This window comes from Chrysemys picta, chromosome 5, assembly GCF_011386835.1.
Source record: "Chrysemys picta bellii isolate R12L10 chromosome 5, ASM1138683v2, whole genome shotgun sequence".
Lineage (NCBI taxonomy): Eukaryota > Metazoa > Chordata > Testudines > Emydidae > Chrysemys > Chrysemys picta.
In genome coordinates this window covers 144315615-144336291 of record NC_088795.1, presented here as the reverse complement: position 1 = coordinate 144336291, position 20677 = coordinate 144315615, and the positions used below count along the sequence as shown (strand labels likewise).

At 63.1% G+C, this 20677-nt stretch overlaps 2 protein-coding genes and 3 non-coding genes across 23 annotated transcripts in view; all 5 read left to right on the top strand.

The window, feature by feature from the left end:
* The window catches only part of DCTN1 (dynactin subunit 1), a 125215-nt gene extending 116976 nt beyond the window's left edge, over positions 1–8239 (top strand). For 10 of the 19 annotated variants that reach the window (XM_065598469.1, XM_024110946.3, XM_024110947.3 and 7 more), the window contains 6 exons: positions 1207–1221; positions 1828–1961; positions 2831–3020; positions 4562–4638; positions 6489–6578; positions 7042–8239. In XM_065598469.1, the coding sequence (XP_065454541.1) occupies positions 1207–1221; positions 1828–1961; positions 2831–3020; positions 4562–4638; positions 6489–6578; positions 7042–7353 (818 nt within the window). In that variant the 3' untranslated portion in view covers positions 7354–8239. The remainder of the gene's footprint in view (positions 1–1206; positions 1222–1827; positions 1962–2830; positions 3021–4561; positions 4639–6488; positions 6579–7041) is intronic. The other 9 variants (XM_065598473.1, XM_065598472.1, XM_005278418.5 and 6 more) reach the window with 3 other exon arrangements.
* Positions 8240–10088: 1849 nt separating this feature from the next.
* Positions 10089–19586, top strand: NOP56 (NOP56 ribonucleoprotein). Its single transcript, XM_065598476.1, has 12 exons — positions 10089–10219; positions 10581–10670; positions 11667–11781; positions 11862–12023; positions 13238–13436; positions 13728–13915; positions 15294–15445; positions 15705–15805; positions 16589–16737; positions 17086–17207; positions 17413–17553; positions 18761–19586. Exons 1-12 carry the CDS (start codon positions 10217–10219, stop codon positions 18932–18934), a joined length of 1596 nt encoding a protein of 531 aa, XP_065454548.1. The 5' UTR covers positions 10089–10216; the 3' UTR covers positions 18935–19586.
* LOC112060480 (small nucleolar RNA SNORA51) lies at positions 13522–13657 on the top strand. The gene has a single exon (XR_002889767.1). It is a non-coding gene; the product is annotated as a small nucleolar RNA SNORA51 (small nucleolar RNA).
* LOC112060479 (small nucleolar RNA SNORD56) lies at positions 16869–16939 on the top strand. The gene has a single exon (XR_002889766.1). It is a non-coding gene; the product is annotated as a small nucleolar RNA SNORD56 (small nucleolar RNA).
* LOC112060478 (small nucleolar RNA SNORD57) lies at positions 17260–17328 on the top strand. Its single transcript, XR_002889765.1, has one exon. It is a non-coding gene; the product is annotated as a small nucleolar RNA SNORD57 (small nucleolar RNA).
* Positions 19587–20677: the final 1091 nt, after the last annotated feature.

The window sequence follows — 20677 nt, the reverse complement described above, 5'->3', positions numbered from 1 at the left end:
CCCGTAGTTACTGTCCTTTGTTCCAGTTTCTTTCCGGTATCCTGGGGGGTGGAGAGGCTCTCTCTTTAGCCAGCTGAAGACAAAATGGAGGGGTCTCCCAGGGGTTTAAGTAGACTGTCTCTTGGGGGGGAGACCCCCCTCCTCTCTCCTATGCAAAGTCCAACTCCAAGATGGAGTTCTGGAGTCACCTGGGCGAGTCACATGTCCATGCGTGACTTGGTTCTTACAGGCAGCAGCCGTGGCTTACCTGCTCCCTTGAACGTCCTCATGTAGACGTCTTCTGTGGGTTGGAGCCTCCCAAGATCCATTGTCCCTTCAGTGCTTCTTGATTGGGCACCTAGTTTGCACATTCCTTTCTCCAGAAGCTGCCCAAATGCTTTACAAAGGCTACTTAGAAACTGAACCAGTACACAGCCAGTATTCATAACTTCGAATACAACAACACATGCATACAAATAGGAGGAATAGATTCAGTAGATTATAACCTTTACAGAGATATGTTACATGGCATATGTAGCATAACACACATTCTAGTTATATCATAAATACATTCGTAAGTATATTTCCATGAAGCCTTATGGGGTGCACCGTCACAGGGGGTCCCCGGTTTGCAGCAGGGGAGCCGAGGTACAGGACAGCAAAGGGACTTTCCCAAGGCCCCAGAGTGAGTCGGTGGCAGAGCTGGGAAAGGAGAGTCCCCTGTCCCCCTTCCTTGCGCTCACAGCTCTGGCTCACTTCTCCTTCTCTGCCTGTGGTTCACACAGCCGTCTGGCTGCCTCGTACTCTCGGCACGGAGCGGGCGGGAGGTGTCAGCAGGTCTCGGGATCCATCCCGTGATGCAGCTGCTCTAGGAATGGCATCTCGGGCTGCGTGCTTGTCCAGTGTGTGGTTTTGGAAACAGCCCGCTCTGCTGATTCAGCCCAGGCTCTCCGGTCCTGCGCCCCCAATGCAGGTTCTCAGCAGGCGGTGCGGGAGCCAGGATGGAATCCAGCTCTTTCTCCAAGGCCGAGTGGCCCCGTGAGGGTCCCTGGAGTAAGAGGCAGCAGACTGGGTGTGAATGTGCGTAGGGAGCAGATCTGGGGGGCAAGACGGTGCCATTTTTACAATGGCTTCTCTGGCCAGAGCTGCATTCGAGACTTGCTCCTCCGCTTTTAATTCTGCTTCTTCTCGTCTCTCCTGTGCTTTCCTCCGCTCCTGGCACTACAGAGGAACAGCAGAGAGGTACAGTATCCTGCTCCAGCCTGCCAACTCTCCCAGTCTCTGTAGGTCCCAGGAGGGCAGGCCCCAGTGCATGTGAGAAGGGGGTTCTGAGGCTTTGGGACTCCGAGGTGGAGCGGGAGGCGCTGGTCCTACTCCAGTGCTGCTGTTTTCAACTGCTATGAAGCCACGTGGCTCACTGGCCAGAGCGTCCTGCAGCTAGCCCAGTGTTCGAGAGGGGCAGGGAACAGACAGGAGATGGATCCACAAAGGCGCCCAGAGCTGGTTCCGCCGAGGAAATGCAGGGCCGCATCCCCTCTCCGCGCAGTGCCCGGCTCTCCTGGGAATGGGCCAGAACAGCCTCTGCTGCAGAGACAAGAGGTTGTTCTGCAGGGGTGGGATCCTGGCCTGGGGTGTTGTCAGGGTATGTGCATGGGTTCGCCCCCAGGGCACTGCCACGGGGCTCTCCATCTCTGGCTGCGTGATCCATCGCTCTGTGCCCCGCCAGGGGCGTTCCTGCTGCAGCTCCTTGGCATAGCCACGTTTACCTCTTCCGCCCGCTCAGCCTGCGGCCTGACCCTGCATGCACAGACCACGCCGGCTCAATTGATGTTCTCGCCCCGTTTGCAGGTGTCAGCGCTGGCCAGGTGATGGGAGGTGGCTCAGGACCTGTCCAGGTGAAGGATTCGCCTCTTCTCCTCCAACAGATCGACGCCATGCGGCTGTCCATTGAGCACCTCAAAACTGAGAACAACCGGCTCAAGGTGAGGGGGCCTCTCTTGGGGTTTGCACCACTGGCTCTCCAGGCATTCATCCGGCCAGGCTGGGCTGCACACGCCCCGACTGGCTACCAGGAATCACCCATTGCTCTCCAGCCGGTCCCTCCCGGGGGGAAGCAGAGAAGGGCAGTAGGAAGGGGATTGCAGATGGACTGGAGCTGGGATGGTTTAGTCTGGAGCTGTAGTGAGAATCTAGAGGGGACTGGCTGACTGGCATCTGTTTATAGGAGCAAAGGGCCATCAGTGGTATGCAAAGGAAACGTACCGTTAACCTGTGGACCTCCCTGCTGCAGGGCATTACTGAAGCTAATCGCTAACTGAAACTCACAGGCACGTCAGACCCCTCTGCTCTACGAGGGGCATTTTCAGACCCACTCGCAAGGAGAAAATGCCAAGGGCTCCCCTGCCTCAGGCAGCTGTTCCTTGTCCTTCCCCTCCCCGGCACCACCGGCTTCCAGGGCACGGTGCTGTGCATTGCGGGTGGGGTCCTTCCTTCCTCTGCCAGTCAGCACGGAGGCGATAGCAGGCTCTGTTCCGGGAGGGCAGCTCCTGTTCTCCTTTGCTTGAACTGCTGAGGTGTGGAACGGAGAGCAGCTTCTCAGGGTGGGAGTCTGGGTCCCTGCTCCCCTGGGCTCATGCAGTTTGCCTGGGGGAGTGGGAGGGAGGGTCTGACGAGGGGAACTGCGCGGCTCAGCTGGTGGCCAGGTATCCCTGGGAAAGGAGCTCTGGTTCTCCTGTGGCTGCCGATCGGAGAATGGGCCGGGCCCCTCTTCCCTCCAAGTCCCGTGACTTGGCCGGCGCGCTGGGGCTGGGGCGGAGCCGTGGCCTACACTCCTGTGTTGCTTCGTGCCCAGGGAGCCCACATGAAGGCGGAACTGGCAGCGCTGCCCCCTCTGCACGTCCCGAAGCTCTCGCTTCCCAAAGATCGGCAGGGAGAGGAGGTGGCCTCCGGCACCCTGTACAGGAAGACGAGCCAGTTGCTGCAGACCCTCTACCAGATGAGCGCCAACGCCAAGGTGGTGGACGTCGCGCGCAGAAGCTCGGGTACGTCCTGCACACACAACTCCTGGGCGCAGGCGCCTCCAGGAGGCAGGTCAGCGGAGTCAGCTGGGACCCCAGGGGGGCCCCTGGGTCCAGGTCTGCTAGCAAACTTACTGGCGATAACCGCTTCAGCGCCAGAGGCTGGCTGGGCCCATCTCGGACGGGTTGTGGGCGGGGCCTGCGGGCATGCTCGTCTCTCGGCCCATGCCCAGGGTAGAATTGTAGGTCCGAAGGTCACAACCGGCCAGGGACGTCTGTCCTCTCCTGGAGGTGGCTGCTGTCTCTGGGGCGGAGCCCGGGCCGTCCCACAGTTTTCTGTACGAAGCCCGTCTGCTGGTCGTGCTCAGTCCGTAACCCCCACGCCTCACTTCGGCCGCTCTCGTTCAGACGGCTCCCCCAGGGGTGACGGCGCGGGGGCCAGCACTGGGGAACAGGCGAAGCACACGTTTGGACGTCCAGGGAAGCAGCCTGGAGATTTTTGCTTGTTTAACCCGTCAAGGTTTTATTTTTCGCGGGAGATGACTGGTGCTGTCACTGCAGCTACCGACTCACGGGCAGCCCAGTGCCCCTGCTGTGGTGTATCTGCGCTCAGTATCCCAGGGGACCGAACACAGACCCCCCCCCCCACCTCCCCAACCGGGAGCCGGACGCGCTAGGAATTCAGGGTCCCTGGAACCTGCTGGAGGTGCTTGGCTGTGCAGCCCACAGAGTGCCCCGTGCCCCTAGTGGGGCTGGCCATTTCCTGCCTCCCCTTGCCAAAGGTGTCCTCCACCGTGAATCCTGGGCCCCCGGCCTCCCTTGCGCTCACTGGCCGTGTGCGCCCTGTAGGCAGAGCGATGCAGAGCCACGCCTCAGGGGTGTGGTGGTTTCCTTACCAGGTTTCCTTCGGAAGGGTCCAGAACTTCAGGGGGGGAGGAATAGCTGAGTGGTTTGAGCATTGGCCTGCTAAACCCAGGGTTGTGAGTTCAATCCTTGAGGGGGTCACTTGGGGATCTGGGGCAAAATCAGTACTTGGTCCTGCTAGTGAAGGCAGGGGGCTGGACTCAATGACCCTTCAGGGTCCCTTCCAGTTCTAGGAGATGAGATATCTCCAAGTGCCTCCTGGACGCCCCCTAGACACTGATCAGCCCCCGCCCGCCAGCTCCCCCTCCTGCCCAGGGGACAGGCCGAGCTGTTGGTTTATGTGTCAGGAGCTGCGGACTGAAGGACGGGACCATGCCCTTGCCCGGGGAGCTGCGTGAGAGGGTCCCGCTCACACACTGGGCTGCCTCTCCTATCCTGGACCCTCCTGGAGATCGGGGAGCAGGGGCTTAGTCGCCCTGTTCCTCCTGCTTTCAATGGGCCTCCGGGACGGGAACTTCCCTGCATTCGAGAACCTGGCTCCAGGATTCTCCAGTCTGTGCTATCCCTGCCGCGCAGCTCATTTCAGTGCTGGTGATGGGATTCCTGGCTGGGTGCTTGGGGCTGAATGCTACTGGCCAAGGTCACTGTCACTCGGCACCCGCACCGTGGGGAGCCCCCTTACCGGGTCTCTTGTCCCGCAGCAGGAAGCCCGGCCGCCCAGCTGCTGGAGCAGACAGCCCGCCTGACATCCTTGAGCAGCACCATAGACAAGCTGAAGGTAAATGGTCCGTCGGCGTCTCCGCCAACGCCCCACAGCCCTGCCTGGCGCCGAGGCAGCGAGTGGGCAGCAGGGCACCTGGACAGGCCACGAGCAGGGAGCAGCCAGTGCTTCCCGGAGAGCAACGCGCTGCCGAGTCTGCCATGGGCTGTGGGGGCGCGTATGCATCTCCCTAATAGCCCTGCCGGTGCCCCTCACTCCTGACCCGCAGCCCCTGCTAGCCCAACCCTGGGCTCCCCCCCACAGCTCTGCCGGTGCCCCTCACTCCCGACCCGCAGCCCCCTGCTAGCCCAGCCCTGGGCTCCCCCCCCAGCTCTGCCGGTGCCCCTCACTCCCAACCCGCAGCCCCTGCTAGCCCAGCCCTGGGCTCCCCCCCACAGCTCTGCCGGTGCCCCTCACTCCCAACCCGCAGCCCCTGCTAGCCCAACCCTGCCCTGCCCCCTCCCCCCCCCCGCTCTGCCGGTGCCCCTCACTCCCGACCCGCAGCCCCTGCTAGCCCAACCCTGCCCTGCCCCCCCCCCCGCTCTGCCGGTGCCCCTCACTCCCGACCCGCAGCCCCTGCTAGCCCAACCCTGCCCTGCCCCCCCCCCCCCCCCGCTCTGCCGGTGCCCCTCACTCCCGACCCGCAGCCCCTGCTAGCCCAGCCCTGGGCTCCCCCCCCCCCAGCTCTGCCGGTGCCCCTCACTCCCGACCCGCAGCCCCTGCTAGCCCAGCCCTGGGCTCCCCCCCCCAGCTCTGCCGGTGCCCCTCACTCCCGACCCGCAGCCCCCTGCTATCCCAGCCCTGGGCTCCCCCCCCCAGCTCTGCCGGTGCCCCTCACTCCCGACCCGCAGCCCCCTGCTATCCCAGCCCTGGGCTCCCCCCCCAGCTCTGCCGGTGCCCCTCACTCCCGACCCGCAGCCCCTGCTATCCCAGCCCTAGGCTTCCCCCACAGCTCTGCTGGTGCCCCTCACTCCCGACCCGCAGCCCCTTGCTATCCCAGCCCTGGGCTCCCCCCACAGCTCTGCCGGTGCCCCTCACTCCCTATCTGCAGCCCCTGCTACCCCCAGCCCTGCCGGTGCCCCTCACTCCCGACCTGCAGCCCCTGCTACCCCCAGCCCTGCTGGTGCCCCTCACTCCCGACCCGCAGCCCCCTGCTATCCCAACCCTGGGCTCCCTCCACAGCTCTGCCGGTGCCCCTCACTCCCGACCCGCAGCCCCTGCTAGCCCAGCCCTGGGCTCCCCCCACAGCTCTGCCGGTGCCCCTCACTCCCGACCCGCAGCCCCTGCTACCCCAGCCCTGCCCCCCTCAGCTCTGCCAGTGCCCCTCACTCCCGACCCGCAGCCCCTGCTACCCCCAGCCCTGGGCCCTCCCCCCCCTCCCCCAGCTCTGCCGGTGCCCCTCACTCCCGACCCGCAGCCCCTGCTAGCCCAGCCCTGGGCCCCCCCCACAGCTCTGCCGGTGCCCCTCACTCCCGACCCGCAGCCCCCTGCTATCTAAAGGGAGACTTACACGTGTGGTGCTTTTTTGATGTGAACAAATATTTCCTTAGACCTGTGAATTAAAGCAGCTACAACTCCAGATAGCCACGTCTTCCTCCCCCCTGCCCCCCCCGCCCCCAAAAATGTCCATGTGCTCAGTGCACACGCTGCCTCGGGCATGCTGCATACTCAGGTGTCGGGGGGGAGGGGAGGGAACTCCATCTGTGGAGCCGCTTAGACACCTTGTCATTTACCCTGGGCGAGGCAGGGTTAGCCATCCCCGTCCTCCCACCGTCTGGGTGATGGCTGGAGCCCCCCACCCCACACCTGGGTGCCGGGTGCCCTGCCGGGTGCATGATGCTGCCCTGCTCCCCTTTCCTCCCTTGCAGGATGAAGTGATGAAGGAGACGGTCCTGCAGCACCCCGGGGCCAATGTCCTCACTGACTTCGCCACCTTCCCATCCTCAGCCTTCCTCAAGGTGAGACGCTGCTCTCCTGGGAGCGTTCCCCACAGCCGCGGGACGCTGGAGCTCTGGGGCGACGGCCGAGGGCACACGTGGCCCGGCAGGTGTCCTTGCCAAGCCCCAGAAGGGTCTGCGCTGAGTTCCCGTGGCCTGCGCGCAGGAGCTCCCTTGCCACAATCTGGAGGATTTGGATTAGCAGTCCGGGGGCCGCAGGGTCCCAGCACCTGTAGCTGGGGGAGCTGGTCGCTGTGCCTGGGGGGTAGCACACGCCATCCCCATGGGGCGTGGCTCTGGGCTGAATGGAGCTCCATGGGTCCATGGAAAGGCGACCGGGCCCTGGGGTGTGTGAAACCCCCCTCGGGCGACACCCTCTGGAGCTGGCCCCTAGGAGATAACACTGTGGTACCCTCCTGGCGCTCGGGGTGGCTTTTATCCGCCTGAGTCCTGCTGCCCCTGACCCTCCGCTCTGCTCTTCCAGGCCAAAGAGGAGAAGAAGGAAGACACCGTGTACGTTGGCAAAGTGACCTTCCCCTGCCAGCCTGGGCATGGCCAAGTGCACAAGCTGGTCCTGACGCCGGAGCAGCTGTGTGAGCTGCACAGCCCGCCTCATCTCCTAAGGGACCCCCCGCCCCCCACAGAGACTGATGTTCCTTGCACAGCCCCTCTCCCCAACCCGTTGCTGAGTCTCTTCTCCAAGCCCCTTCTTGGCAGGGACTTGCTAGCCTGTGCGTGCAGCAGACCCCAGCAGAGCGCCCCCGCCTGGAGCACCGGGTTCCAGCTAATGAAATAACTCACCCTTCTGCCCTGCCGAGGGGACCTTGGCATAGCTGTGTGTGCGTGTGTGTTCGCTCCTGCCTGCATCTCCGGCTGCCTTTCCTCCTCCCTGCTCTCCCGGTGCATCTGAGAGCTGCCTTTCTCCTGGGGGGCGGACTGAGGTGTCAGGGGCCGGGCCTGATTGTATACATTACACTCACCAGTGAAAACTCTTCCAACACCCACCCCGCAGCTCCTTGTCCGAACGGCACCGACCTGGCCCAGGAGCTCAGCCCCTGGCAGACCCCCCGGGGCAGGCTCTGCCCGCTCAGCCCCTGGCAGACCCCCCGGGGCAGGCTCTGCCCGCTTAGCCTCTGGCAAACCCCCCGGGGCAGGCTCTGTAGGGAGCATCACCGTTCTCCAGGCGGGATTGGAGTGGCAGGGAGACGGGCTTGGCCCTGCACTGAGGCTGGGAGCGGCATTGGAACCCCGCCCAGCTCAGACTAACTGATCAACAAGAGAAACCCAGCCAGAGATGCCCCCGTTCTGCCCTGCTCGGTGCTGAGGGGTTTGGGCTGCTGGCCAGGCGGTGCCTCTAGGTCCTGTCACTGGATGAAGGGTTCATGCCAGAGGGGAAAGGGAGCCCCTGGGGCTCCCGCTCTGAACACTACAGATACCCGCAGTGGGGTGAGTTCAAAGCCCGTCCCACCAGCTGCTGCTGTCAAACCTCTCCCCCCAGGTGCTGTGGTTGTCACATCAGTGCAGGGGGCCGGGAGCTGAGTTCCCCATGGCTAGTGGGTGAGTGCGCGGAGGAGCTTTGGGTCTGTTGGTACGAACGCATGCTGCTGCCCCGTCCCCTCCTGTAACCAGTTCTTCGCACTCTAGGGCTCTGGAAATGAATAAAGCTACAACTGTTAAACGCAGCTTGGTACAGTGAGGTTATTCTCCACTCCGCCCACTGGGCCCACTGCCAGGGCTAGAATTCCCAGGATCACCCTGGTGCTGTGGTGTCTAAGAGCCGTGTGATGCTGGCTGCCCGCCAGCCTTCTGCTAGACTAGCTGTTTGGAATGATGTCACAGCTTCGTTAGCCGCTCAGCCTTAAAGGTGTGATCTTAGACACAAAAAAGAAGTTTACAAGAAGTGGAAGATTGGACAAATGACCAGGGAGGAGTATAAAAATATCGCTCAGGCATGCAGGAGTGAAATCAGGAAGGCCAAATCACACTTGGAGTTGCAGCTAGCAAGAGATGTTAAGAGTAACAAGAAGGGTTTCTTCAGGTATGTTAGCAACAAGAAGAAAGTCAAGGAAAGTGTGGGCCCCTTACTGAATGAGGGAGGCAACCTAGTGACAGATGATGTGGTGGAAAAAGATGAAGTACTCAATGATTTTTTTCCCTGGGTCTTCATAGACAAAGTCAGCTCCCAAAGTGTTGCACTGGGCAGTACAGCATGGGGAGGAGGTGACCAGCCCTCTGTGGAGAAAGAAGTGGTTCAGGACTATTTAGAAAAACTGGACGTGCACAAGTCCATGGGGCCGGATGCGCTGCATCCGAGGGTGCTAAAGGAGTTGGTGGATGTGACTGCAGAGCCATTAGCCATTATCTTTGAAAACTCATGGCAATCGGGGGAGGTCCCAGATGACTGGAAAAAGGCTAATGTAGTGCCCATCTTTAAAAAAGGGAAGAAGGAGGATCCGGGGAACTACAGGCCAGTCAGCCTCACCTCAGTCCCTGGAAAAATCATGGAGCAGGTCCTCAAGGAATCAATTCTGAAGCACTTAGAGGAGAGGAAAGTGATCAGGAACAGTCAGCATGGATTCACCAAGGGGAAGTCGTGCCTCACTAACCTAATTGCCTTCTATGATGAGATAACTGGCTCTGTGGATGAGGGGAAAGCAGTGGATGTGTTATTTCTTGACTTTAGCAAAGCTTTTGATACTGTCTCCCACAGTATTCTTGCCGCCAAGTTAAAGAAGTATGGGCTGGATGAATGGACTGTAAGGTGGATAGAAAGCTGGCTAGATCGTTGGGCTCAAAGGGTAGTGATCAATGGCTCCATGTCTAATTGGCAGCCAGTTTCAAGCGGAGTGCCCCAAGGGTCGGTCCTGGGGCCGGTTTTGTTTAATATCTTTATTAATGATCTGGAGGATGGCATGGACTGCACTCTCAGCAGGTTTGCAGATGACACTAAACTGGGAGGCGTGGTAGATACACTAGAGGGTAGGGATCGGATACAGAGGGACCTAGACAAATTAGAGGATTGGGCCAAAAAAAACCGGATGAGGATCAACAAGGACAAGTGCAGAGTCCTGTATGAAGGAAGGAAGAATCCCAGGCACCGTTACGGACGAGGGACGGAGCGGCTGGGCAGCAGCTCTGCAGAACAGGGCCGGGGGTGGGGGGGTGATGGGGACGCAGGGTGGGATGGGGGCGGGGGGGGGCTGGAGAGGCAGGGGGGGGCGGCTGGAGAGGCAGGAGGTGGGAGAGCGGGAAGTCCAGTGACGCACAGGGGGCGTGGCCAGCAGCTGGCGGGATGGGCTCATTGCCCGGGGGCGGGGGCAGCGGGGCCGGGCTGCCGGTAGCGCGGGTGGAAGCGGCCCGGCCCCGCCCCGGGCTCCGTGGGCGCTACAGCGGGTTCACTCAGTGAGCCAGGCGGGCTCTGAGAGCGCTCCCGCTACGCCATTGGCGGTTGCGGGGAAAGGGGCGGGCTCTGAGGGCGCTCTCGCTACCCCATTGGCGGATGAGGGGAAGGGGCGGGCTCTGAGGGCACGCTCGCTACCCCATTGGCGGATGAGGGGAAGGGGCGGGCTCTGAGGGCACGCTCGCTTTGATTGGCGGAGAGAGCGGTTTCCGCTTCCGGCGGGTCTCTCGGCGGCCCCGTTGCGTGGGGAGGCAGCAGGATGGTGAGCGGCCTGCGGGGCCCATCCGAGCCCATCGCCCCCGCGGCGGGGCGGTTCGGGGCCGGGGCCTGGATCGGGGCCGCCGGGGATTCGCCCGGCGCGGGGGGGCTGGCCGGGCGGGCGGGCGGGCGGGGGGATCGGCGGGAGATGATGGGGGGCGGGAGGGCTGGCTCGGAGGGGGGCGATGGGAAGGAGGGGGGCTGGCGGGGGGAGGTTGGCCGAGGGGGGGGGGCGATGGATGGGGGGGCTGAGGCGCTGGGGGGGGGCGATGGATGGGGGGGCGATGGGAAGGAGGGTGGGGGGGGGCTGTTTCGGAGTGGGGGGGGGCACACACCGTCCCGCGCGCTCACGCCCCCTCTCGCAGGTGCTGCTGCACGTGCTGTTCGAGCACGCGGCCGGCTACGCGCTGTTCGCCGTGCGGGAGGTGGAGGAGATCAGCCTGCTGCTGCCCCAGGTGCGGGGCCCCGGGGACTCGGGGGGGGGGGGGGTTATCCTGCTGCCTCGGGGGGGGGGTGCTGGAGCCCCTAGAGCAGGGTCAGTGGGTGCCCACGTGCGTGGCGGGGCCCGACTCGCTCGGCTGAACGGGCCCTGGGAAGTTTCAGGGTCTCCTTGGGGCCCCCCGTCCTAGGCTTGTCATTGCCTTAGGGGAACATTTGGTGCCTGGCACAACGGGCGCTTCCCCACCCCCTCCCCCGGCCATTCTGGGGGTGGGGGGAGGGAAACCAGCTGAGATGGGCCCTTGCAGGGGGGCCAGATGCGCTGTCCCATTGCATGGAGGGGTGTAGCACAGCGGGTTGCCGGGAGTGGGATTGTGTCCCATGGAGGTAGGACCCAGGGCCACCTGGGGGTGGGGGGAGCAAGTGGTATTGCTATTTTTTTATGGAAGGGGCCCCCGAAATTGCTTTGCCCCAGGCCCCCTGAATCCTCTGGGCTGCCCTGCTAGGACCCGCACTCCATTAGGAAGGTGGGTCGCTCAGGGCTGCGTGTGAACCCAGCCAGTGGGGCTGAACCTCTTGTGCAAGGCAGGCGCCTGGTGAGTGCCGTGATGAACATCCGAGATCTGTCAATCCGCTGAAAGCAGTGATGTCAGTCACGGCTCTGAGCACTCGGGCGCCGGCTCTGTGCGCGGGTCTCGCGCTGCCCGGCCCGGGTGGGAGGTATTCGCTGCTCCCAGGGTGCTTACAGGGGGCAGGTGACTCGAGCTGGTGCTGTCTATGGTACAGCCAGTGGAGACTTAAGCTCCCAGCATGCAGTGTCCCCGAGCAGTCTCAGCCGCTTCCTGCTCTTACAGAGAAGCCGTGTGTGTTGGGGCTGCAGCCTGCGCATTTCTCATGGGGGGCTTTGTGCTCAGTCAGTATATGTGCTGCGGGACCCACGCTGCCCCCCTGCGGGATTGGGGTCCCAGGTGGCCCTGTGTGATACTCACCCGCTGCCCTGTGGCCCCTTCCAGGTGGAGGAGAGCATCCTGAACATCGGCAAGTTCCACAGCATCGTCAGACTGGTGGCCTTCTCCCCGTTCAAATCCGCCCAGAGTGCCTTGGAGAATGTCAATGCCATCTCGGAAGGTGAGGCTGGGCTGGAGACTTGCTCCCCTTGGTGCCCTGTAGCTGCACAGCCCATTAACGTCTCCCTCTTCCCGGGGCAGGGATTCTCCATGAGGACCTCCGGCTGCTCCTGGAGACCAACCTGCCGGCCAAGAAGAAGAAAGCGTTGCTGGGAGTCAGCGATGCCAAGATTGGGGCTGCCGTCCAAGAGGAGCTGGGTTACCAGTGCCAGACTGGAGGGGTCGTGGCAGAGATCACGCGAGGTGAGACGAGATAGGGGCTCTAGTGAGGCGTGGAGATGCCAGACAGCCCCCTGGGGGGTGATATGCCTGGGTCTGTCCCCCAGTGCCCTGCGTGTGTGGGGGGGGTGTCCCTGTTTGCGTTGGAGGGGAGGTGCTGGGATATTAAGGGGACCCCAGTGCTCACTCCAGGCTGCGCTCACTCCTTGGCTTGTCCCGGGGGCGGGCGGGCCGGGGCGCGGTGCTCACTCCTTGGCTTGTCCCGGGGGCGGACGGGCCGGGGCGCGGTGCTCACTCCTTGGCTTGTCCCGGGGGCGGACGGGCCGGGGCGCGGTGCTCGCTCCTTGGCTTGTCCCGGGGGCGGACGGGCCGGGGCGCGGTGCTCGCTCCTTGGCTTGTCCCGGGGGCGGACGGGCCGGGGCGCGGTGCTCGCTCCTTGGCTTGTCCCGGGGGCGGACGGGCCGGGGCGCGGTGCTCGCTCCTTGGCTTGTCCCGGGGGCGGACGGGCCGGGGCGCGGTGCTCGCTCCTTGGCTTGTCCCGGGGGCGGACGGGCCGGGGCGCGGTGCTCGCTCCTTGGCTTGTCCCGGGGGCGGACGGGCCGGGGCGCGGTGCTCGCTCCTTGGCTTGTCCCGGGGGCGGACGGGCCGGGGCGCGGTGCTCGCTCCTTGGCTTGTCCCGGGGGCGGACGGGCCGGGGCGCGGTGCTCGCTCCTTGGCTTGTCCCGGGGGCGGACGGGCCGGGGCGCGGTGCTCGCTCCTTGGCTTGTCCCGGGGGCGGACGGGCCGGGGCGCGGTGCTCGCTCCTTGGCTTGTCCCGGGGGCGGACGGGCCGGGGCGCGGTGCTCGCTCCTTGGCTTGTCCCGGGGGCGGACGGGCCGGGGCGCGGTGCTCGCTCCTTGGCTTGTCCCGGGGGCGGACGGGCCGGGGCGCGGTGCTCGCTCCTTGGCTTGTCCCGGGGGCGGACGGGCCGGGGCGCGGTGCTCGCTCCTTGGCTTGTCCCGGGGGCGGACGGGCCGGGGCGCGGTGCTCGCTCCTTGGCTTGTCCCGGGGGCGGACGGGCCGGGGCGCGGTGCTCGCTCCTTGGCTTGTCCCGGGGGCGGACGGGCAGGGGCGCGGTGCTCGCTCCTTGGCTTGTCCCGAGGGCGGATGGGCGGGCGCGGTGCTCACTCCAGGCTGCGCTTACTCCTTGGCCCGTCCCGGGATGGGGCTCGGTGCTCACAGATGTTCTGTGCCCGCAGGGATCCGCCTGCACTTCCACACCCTGGTGAAGGGCCTCACTGCCCAGTCGGCCTCCAAGGCGCAGCTGGGCCTGGGGCACAGCTACTCACGGGCCAAAGTGAAATTCAACGTCAACAGAGTTGACAACATGATCATCCAGTCCATCAGCCTGCTGGACCAGCTGGACAAGGACATCAACACCTTCTCCATGCGCGTCAGGTGAGGGCTCTCTGAGGCCGGGGGCAGCGCTGTGTGCCGAGCGCTCCGGCCTGCATTGCAGGTTCGTGTGGAGCCCGTGCATCGCCCCCTCCCGGTGCTTACCGCAGGCAGCGCGACGCCCAGCGCTGACTGCATAGAAAGGGGAGGAAGAGCATCTGCCCTGCCTACACCCCAGCCAGGGAGCCTGTGACCTGGGCTGTCTTGTTAGCAGGGAGACACGTCTGCTGCGGGGGAGGAGACGGCGGGTCCATCGGCTCCCCTCCCTGACTGCTCCCCTCTGGCCTCCCGCAGAGAGTGGTACGGGTATCACTTCCCAGAGCTCATCAAGATCGTGAGTGACAACTACACGTACTGCCGCCTGGCCAAGTGCATCGGGAACCGCAAGGAGCTGAGCGAGGAGAGTCTGGAGGGGCTGGAGGAGATCGTGATGGACAGCGCCAAGGCCCAGGCCATTCTGGACGCCTCTCGGTCATCCATGGGTTAGCGGCGCTTCTAAAACCATCCTGAGGGCTGGAGGGGGGTCTCGAGGGCTGGCACTGAGGTCTGAGGGCTCATGGGATGGGGGGGGGGGGTCAGTAGTGCTGGCACTAGGGTCTAAGGGCTCATTGGGGGGGGGGGTCAGTAGTGCTGGCACTAGGGTCTAAGGGCTCATGGGGTGGGGGGGTCAGTAGTGCTGGCATCGGGGTCTAAGGGCTCATGGGGGGGGGTCAGTAGTGCTGGCACTAGGGTCTAAGGGCTCATGGGTGGGGGGGGTCAGTAGTGCTGGCACCGGGGTCTGAGGGCTCATGGGGGGGGAGTCAGTAGTGCTGGCACTAGGGTCTAAGGGCTCATGGGGTGGGGGGGTCAGTAGTGCTGGCACCGGGGTCTGAGGGCTCATCGGGGGGGGTCAGTAGTGCTGGCACCGGGGTCTGAGGGCTCATGGGGGAGGGGGGAGGTCAGTAGTGCTGGCACCAGGGTCTGAGGGCTCATGGGGGAGGTGGGAGGTCAGTAGTGCTGGCACCGGGGTCTGCATTGGGGTCTGAGGGCTCGGGGGGGGGGGGGGGGAGTCAGTAGTGCTGGCACTAGGGTCTAAGGGCTCATGGGGGGGGGTCAGTAGTGCTGGCACTAGGGTCTAAGGGCTCATGGGTGGGGGGGGTCAGTAGTGCTGGCACCGGGGTCTGAGGGCTCATGGGGTGGGGGGAGTCAGTAGTGCTGGCACTAGGGTCTAAGGGCTCATGGGGTGGGGGGGTCAGTAGTGCTGGCACCGGGGTCTGAGGGCTCATCGGGGGGGGTCAGTAGTGCTGGCACCGGGGTCTGAGGGCTCATGGGGGAGGGGGGAGGTCAGTAGTGCTGGCACCAGGGTCTGAGGGCTCATGGGGGAGGGGGGAGGTCAGTAGTGCTGGCACCGGGGTCTGCATTGGGGTCTGAGGGCTCATGGGGGGGGGGGGGGGGAATCAGTAGTGCTGGCACTAGGGTCTAAGGGCTCATGGGGGGGGGGTCAGTAGTGCTGGCACCGGGGTCTGAGGGCTCATGGGGGGGGGGGGTCAGTAGTGCTGGCACTAGGGTCTAAGGGCTCATGAATATGTTGCACATGGCTCGGGGGAGTGTGGGGGGCACGACTGCTCTGGGCTCCCCGTATCTGGCCTGTTCCTTCTTGATTAGGACATGCACTGAGCAGAGGCTGAGGGAGGGGCGGGGGGTCAGGGAGGAATTCTCTCCCCACCCCATAGGCTAGTACTGGCTGCTGGTAACGGGGAAGATCAGGACTCTGGCCTGCTGCTTCTCTTGGGGGTGGCAGTTCCGGGGTTGCAGCGCCCCCCGGGGGTCGCCCTGGCCTAGTGGCAGTTCTTGTCATGCGCTGACATCTGCTCTCTGCAGGGATGGATATCTCCCCCATCGACCTCATCAACATCGAGAGCTTCTCCAGCCGGGTGATCTCGCTGTCCGAGTACCGCAAGGGCCTGCAGGAGTATCTGCGCTCCAAGATGGGCCAGGTGGCTCCCAGTCTCTCCGCTCTCATCGGGGAAGTGGTGAGTGCCCTCGGGCTGGGGCAGGGGTGATCTGTGCTCTCCCAGGCCACAGAAATGATGTTCTAGTGTGAATCTGTCAATCCACTGAGCTCTGTGCTGAGACGCGGTCACTGCTGATCCGTGCCCTGGGGAGCGTGCCCATACTAGCCGAAGGTGGCACAGAGTGCAGCATTGCATGCTGGGGCCTGTAATCTAAGCAGCTGGATTGTAGAGCCTCAGCTCTCTCACCACCCTGCTTGTCTCCTTGGCTTGTCTGCAGGTGGGCGCCCGTCTGATCTCCCACGCCGGCAGCCTGACGAACCTGGCCAAGTACCCGGCCTCAACGGTGCAGATCCTGGGGGCGGAGAAGGCCCTCTTCAGGTACAGCTGCAGGGTGGTCGTGGTGATGGCAGGCTTCTGGGCCGCTGGGCTTGACACGTTGGCCAGACACGGCTGCATGCGTCAGTGATAAACCAGCCCCAGTCTCTGAGCGACCACCGAGGCTTTTCCTTCACTCTTGCTGAACGGTTGGGTCTGTCCAGGGAACCCCTGCAGCAGGTTAGCTGTTCTGATCACTTGGGGGGTGGGGGGGAGGGGAGTGAAGGGCAGAGGCTGAGAGACACTAGTGCCAGCCATGCAGGGGTAGCTGGGAGGTGACCAGCACCTGGCCTGGATTTCAGGCCTGGCTGTCACCTGGATCTGACTCCTGGGAAGGAGAAGGGGCCAGGCAGCTTCTGCTGCAGCTGGGATGTTAGGTACTGGTGGACCATGGCTCCCCCAGGCATCCATAGTCGGTGCTGCTCCAGGGTGACTGCCAGCTGCCTTCTGGTCACAGGGAAAGCGGCTCTCCTCACTTCCTGTCGTCTGCCAGTCTGTGAGGAGTGTGACGCCTGCTGGCTCTCCGCGTCCGGCACAGCTAGTGCGTTAGCCGTGGTTCTGCTGCTTTCTGGGGGTGCAGGAAGGAGCAGAGCTGGGTGGTCGGGGGGTGGCCCTCAGACCCGCAGTACGGCTGCAGCCACCTAGGTGTGGTCACCCCCCTGAGCACAGGCCAAGCCGGTCGGATTGGGTTGGCAGTGTCTGGCCAGAGGCCACTCTGAGCGGTCGGTCACCAGCCCCAGCAGGGTCAGGGCTCCAGAGCAACCTTCACTCCCATACTTGTTCCAGGGCCTTGAAGACTCGTGGCAACACCCCGAAGTACGGGCTGATATTCCACTCCACCTTCATTGGGCGAGCGGCTACCCGCAACAAGGGGCGCATCTCCCGCTACCTGGCCAACAAGTGCACCATCGCCTCCAGGATAGACTGCTTCTCAGGTGCCGCTTTCACCCGAGCCCCTGCTGAGCCCGACTGGGGGAGGGTCCTGCCTGGGCACTGCCCCTCCCAGTGGCACGAGATGCCGAGCTGGAGCCCAGTGGAGTGTCAGTCATGCAAATCCCAGCGGCTTCTGCAATGATGGGAATATTTTTCGTCAACAGCATTTCACGTAGTGAATGGTGACACCTGTTTTCTGAGCAAAGCCGGCTCTCGGGCTGGGCAAAGGGGGCTGCCAGCTGGATGGCAGGGGCTGGAGGTTGATGGGGAGTGGGCAGCTGGCTGCGAATGGGGTGGGTGCGCTTTGCTGTAGCTAGCAGCCTGTCATTCACACTGCCCCCTCTCGGCAGATGTCCCGACGAGCATCTTTGGGGACAAGCTCCGGGAGCAGGTCGAGGAGCGCCTGGCCTTCTACGAGACAGGAGAGCCTCCCCGCAAGAATCTTGATGTCATGAAGGAGGCCATGGTGGAGGTGAGGGGGCTGGGAGTGGGCCTGAGGCGCTGCAGGACTCCTGGGCGGGTGCCGGACATGATGTGAAATCTCCTGCCTGACCAACTGCTGGAGGCAAAAACTGATTTAATGAGGCTGATCCGACACCGAGGGAGTGGGGAGCCCGGCCTGCCCCTCACCATGGTCTGTGGTCAGCGCTGATGGAGCCCCGTTGTCCCTTTGCTAGGCTACTGAGGTGGCTGCCGAAATCAAGAAGAAAGAGAAGAAAAAGAAGAGGCGGGAGAAGAAGCGACTGGAAGCCTTGGCCGCGGCAGCAGCTGCTGAGGAAGCCGAGAACTCTGTGCTGGAGACAACCCTGGAGGTAGAGGTAAAGAACCCGGAGTGCGCCCTAGGGCCTAGGCTGGCTGCAGAGGCCTCGCGTTGCTCTCTGATGGGGCAGGCCTGGACCTGGTATTTCCATCATGACTTGTGTGATGCAGACAGGTCCTGTCCAAAGCCTCACCAGCAGAGGGAGAGGAGGGGGTCGGGTGGTCCCCCGCCTGCCTAGGGAGCTCGGAACGAGCGTACAGTGGCAAAAGGCAGCGGCTGGGGGCAGAGGCAGGTGGCTCTGGGAACTGCTGAGCGGTGCGTGGGGCCTGGGCCTCAGCTCCACTGAGTGTCTGTCGGCCTGCCGCTCAGACATGCTCTGAGCCCCCTTGTGACACCCAAAGGCAATGCCTCCGATTGCACAGATCTGGTTACATGCTCCTTGTCTGCATGGTTTAATCAGTGCAACGGCCGACCGGTCAGTGGGCCCTTCAGAGAGTTCACCCCGTCGTGGGAATAGAGCTACATTTTGGAGTTATCGTTCCCAGCTGCCTGCAGACTCAGGCTGACGACACTGTTAGTTGGCCTGCCATATAGGGTTGCAAAGGAAGAGTTTGAGGATGAGAGAGAATGCAGCTGGAGCCCCAGTGCGCTCGCACAGCCTGCTCGTAGATCCGTGTCCTGCCTCCACAGGGAATGTGCTGGGGGGGGGCACGTCTCCCTCCAATGGCTGAAGCTCCTGGAGGCCCCGAATCCTGGCTGCAGCTCAGACGCTCTGGGTCCGACACGCTGCCACTGCAGGCCGACGCGCTGGGCAATCCTGTGATGGAATGGCAGGTGCAGTGTGGGAGCAGCCACTGTCTGCCAGGTCTCAGATCCTCAGGCAGGACAGCCAGCACATGGCAGGGAGTGAGGAGAAAGCAAAGGGAACGGGGCTGGGACCACCACTGTCCTGGGGCGGTGAAATGGGCTGGTCCTAGTTCTGGCCAGCCCCTGGGTGGCGCTCTCCTCTCAGCTGCTGCTGTCCATGTTGGTCTGTGGCTCTAAGGGGACTTGCTAGGGGATCTGGCCTAGAAAACCACGTGTCCACGCAGGGAAGGCATCCACCAATGCCAGCCTTTCAGAGCGTTGCACTTTAGCCCAGGTGACACCTGAGCTGCTCCGCAGGGCCCTGCTGCACCAGCAGGGCGTGGGCCTGTGAGCACAGGCTGTGCTGCGCTACTCCCCAGGGGTTCACAGGGCCCTCTAACCCCCCCTCTCTGCTTCAGGAAAACGACACCGAGCCCAAGAAGAAGAAGAAGAAGAAGCACCAGGACACCTCGCTGGAGGAGAATGGGCTGGCAGAAGAGCCCTTGCCCAAGAAGCAGAAGAAACTGGCCCAGGAAGAGCCCCCCCAGTCAGACAAGAAGAAGAAAAAGAAAAAGGTCAAAGAGGAGGATTAAGGGGGGGGGCATTCCCAGGCCTTGCTTGTGGGACGCCGGGGGACCTGGGCTGCAGCAGGACCGACTGCTCAGCACCCAGACAGTGGCAGGACACTTCCCTTTCCCGGCTCGCTAAACCTCTTGTTTCTCGTCCAGCATTTCAAGGCAGCTGCGTGTCCTAGAATGTCCCCAGCCGGAGCAGCCGCGTTAAATGCGGTTTGGTATCTGGCGTCTCACCTGAGTCTCTGCAGAACTTCCAGTGCTCTGGGCTCGCTCTGGCAGAGGCTCAATTCGCGGCACGTCGGGCTGTGCCTAGCCACTGGTTTGACGTGGCTGAGACGGTTATTCCTTGGAGCGTCTGGCCTGGGACCTTGGAGCCCGCCCCTCTGGGCTGTTCCGTTCTCAGGCGGCTACGGCAGAACGTGCTCCCATGGACTCGGCATCTGGCACGGCTACCACCTCCCCTCTGCACTGCAGCGGTGGCCAGGGGGAGCCTGGCCCTGCAGGGGGGAGGGACTGCTGGGCCAGGGACCAGGGTTTGTGTTTCTGCTCAAGCCTTGAGCTCCGTCCACTGCACAGGGTGTTAACTGCGGAAGCAGAGGGAGTGGAATGACCTCCTGGCCCTACCTGTGACTGAAACACACTTCCACTAACAATAAACGTCTCAAGCTTTTCAAGCCTCTCTTTATTTTTAAGATCAAGACTTCCCTGTGCTGCCCCAGCTCGGCCTGGCCTCTGGCTTCTAGCTCTGCAGGTTTGCAGCCGCCCAGAGCATGAGCCAGAGGAAGACGATTGCTCCAGGCCCGAGGGCTTTCATTTCTTGGGTAAAGATTTAAAATAGGGCAGGTTGTGTCCAGTTGTGAGTCCCTCCTTCAGGCTGTACGGCTGAGCCCGTGGCGCAGGCAGGACCCCAGCAATGGTGTGCACTGGGAAGCTGGGGTGCACCCCAGCACTGTACGCTTGCCTACGATAACCGTTGTGTGCTCTCCCTGGGGTGACTGGCCTGGTGCCGCTGCCTCCCTGTGTTAGACCACCCCACGGGGCCCTTTACAACCCCTATCCTAAAAACCAAGCAAGGGGGAGAGGATAAAACCTCAGTAGGATGCGGGGGGGGGGGGGGGGGAGGTTCAGAAGCTGGAAATGAGCAGTTCAGTTTTGCCCATGTTTGTTGACAGCAGAGACAGGTCCCTTTGCTTAACTCTTCCATTCAGTGCTCCCTCCCTGAGCTTGTGGGGGGGGGGGGGGGGGCATACAGAATGGCTGTTGCACCCAATGGCTATAGACAATTGCAAGCCAGCATATCCCCAGCCTCAGGGCCAACAAGCAGGCTGGGGCTTCTGGTTTTTTTCCCCATTTTCTCCAACAGCTGAGTTCTAGCCACTGCTGCCTAAAACGCTCCCTCAAATGATGGATTGATCAGAAGTGGCCTCAACACTTACTGTGTTATAGACAAATGCCACGGAGGTGGGCAGGTTCTCCAACACCTCTGTCCCCTGCAGTGTCTGGGGTCTCGGTCTCTGCCTGTCCCCCAGACCAGTCTCGGCACCTGAGAACCAATCTGAGCCTAACTAAAATCGCTGGGTTCAGCAGCAGGATAGCCAGGTCCTGTTGAATGGTGTGAAAGCAGGAGGACAGACTGGCTGCTCTCAGGGGCCCTTTTGGCCTTACCTGCCGCCAGGCGTTTGTAGTTTTATAGCCGTTGTCACCGCCGGCTGGTTTCCCATCTGAATCTAGGCCGGCTTGGGCCTGGGTCGTGTGTGATCA

What these genes read in the sequence shown, in the direction of transcription:
- NOP56 (XM_065598476.1), top strand. An exon ending in CGCCTCTCGGTCATCCATGG is followed by an intron (nt 13,916 to 15,293) that starts GTTAGCGGCGCT and finishes TGCTCTCTGCAG; the next exon opens with GGATGGATATCTCCCCCATC. An exon ending in CCGCTCTCATCGGGGAAGTG is followed by an intron (nt 15,446 to 15,704) that starts GTGAGTGCCCTC and finishes GCTTGTCTGCAG; the next exon opens with GTGGGCGCCCGTCTGATCTC.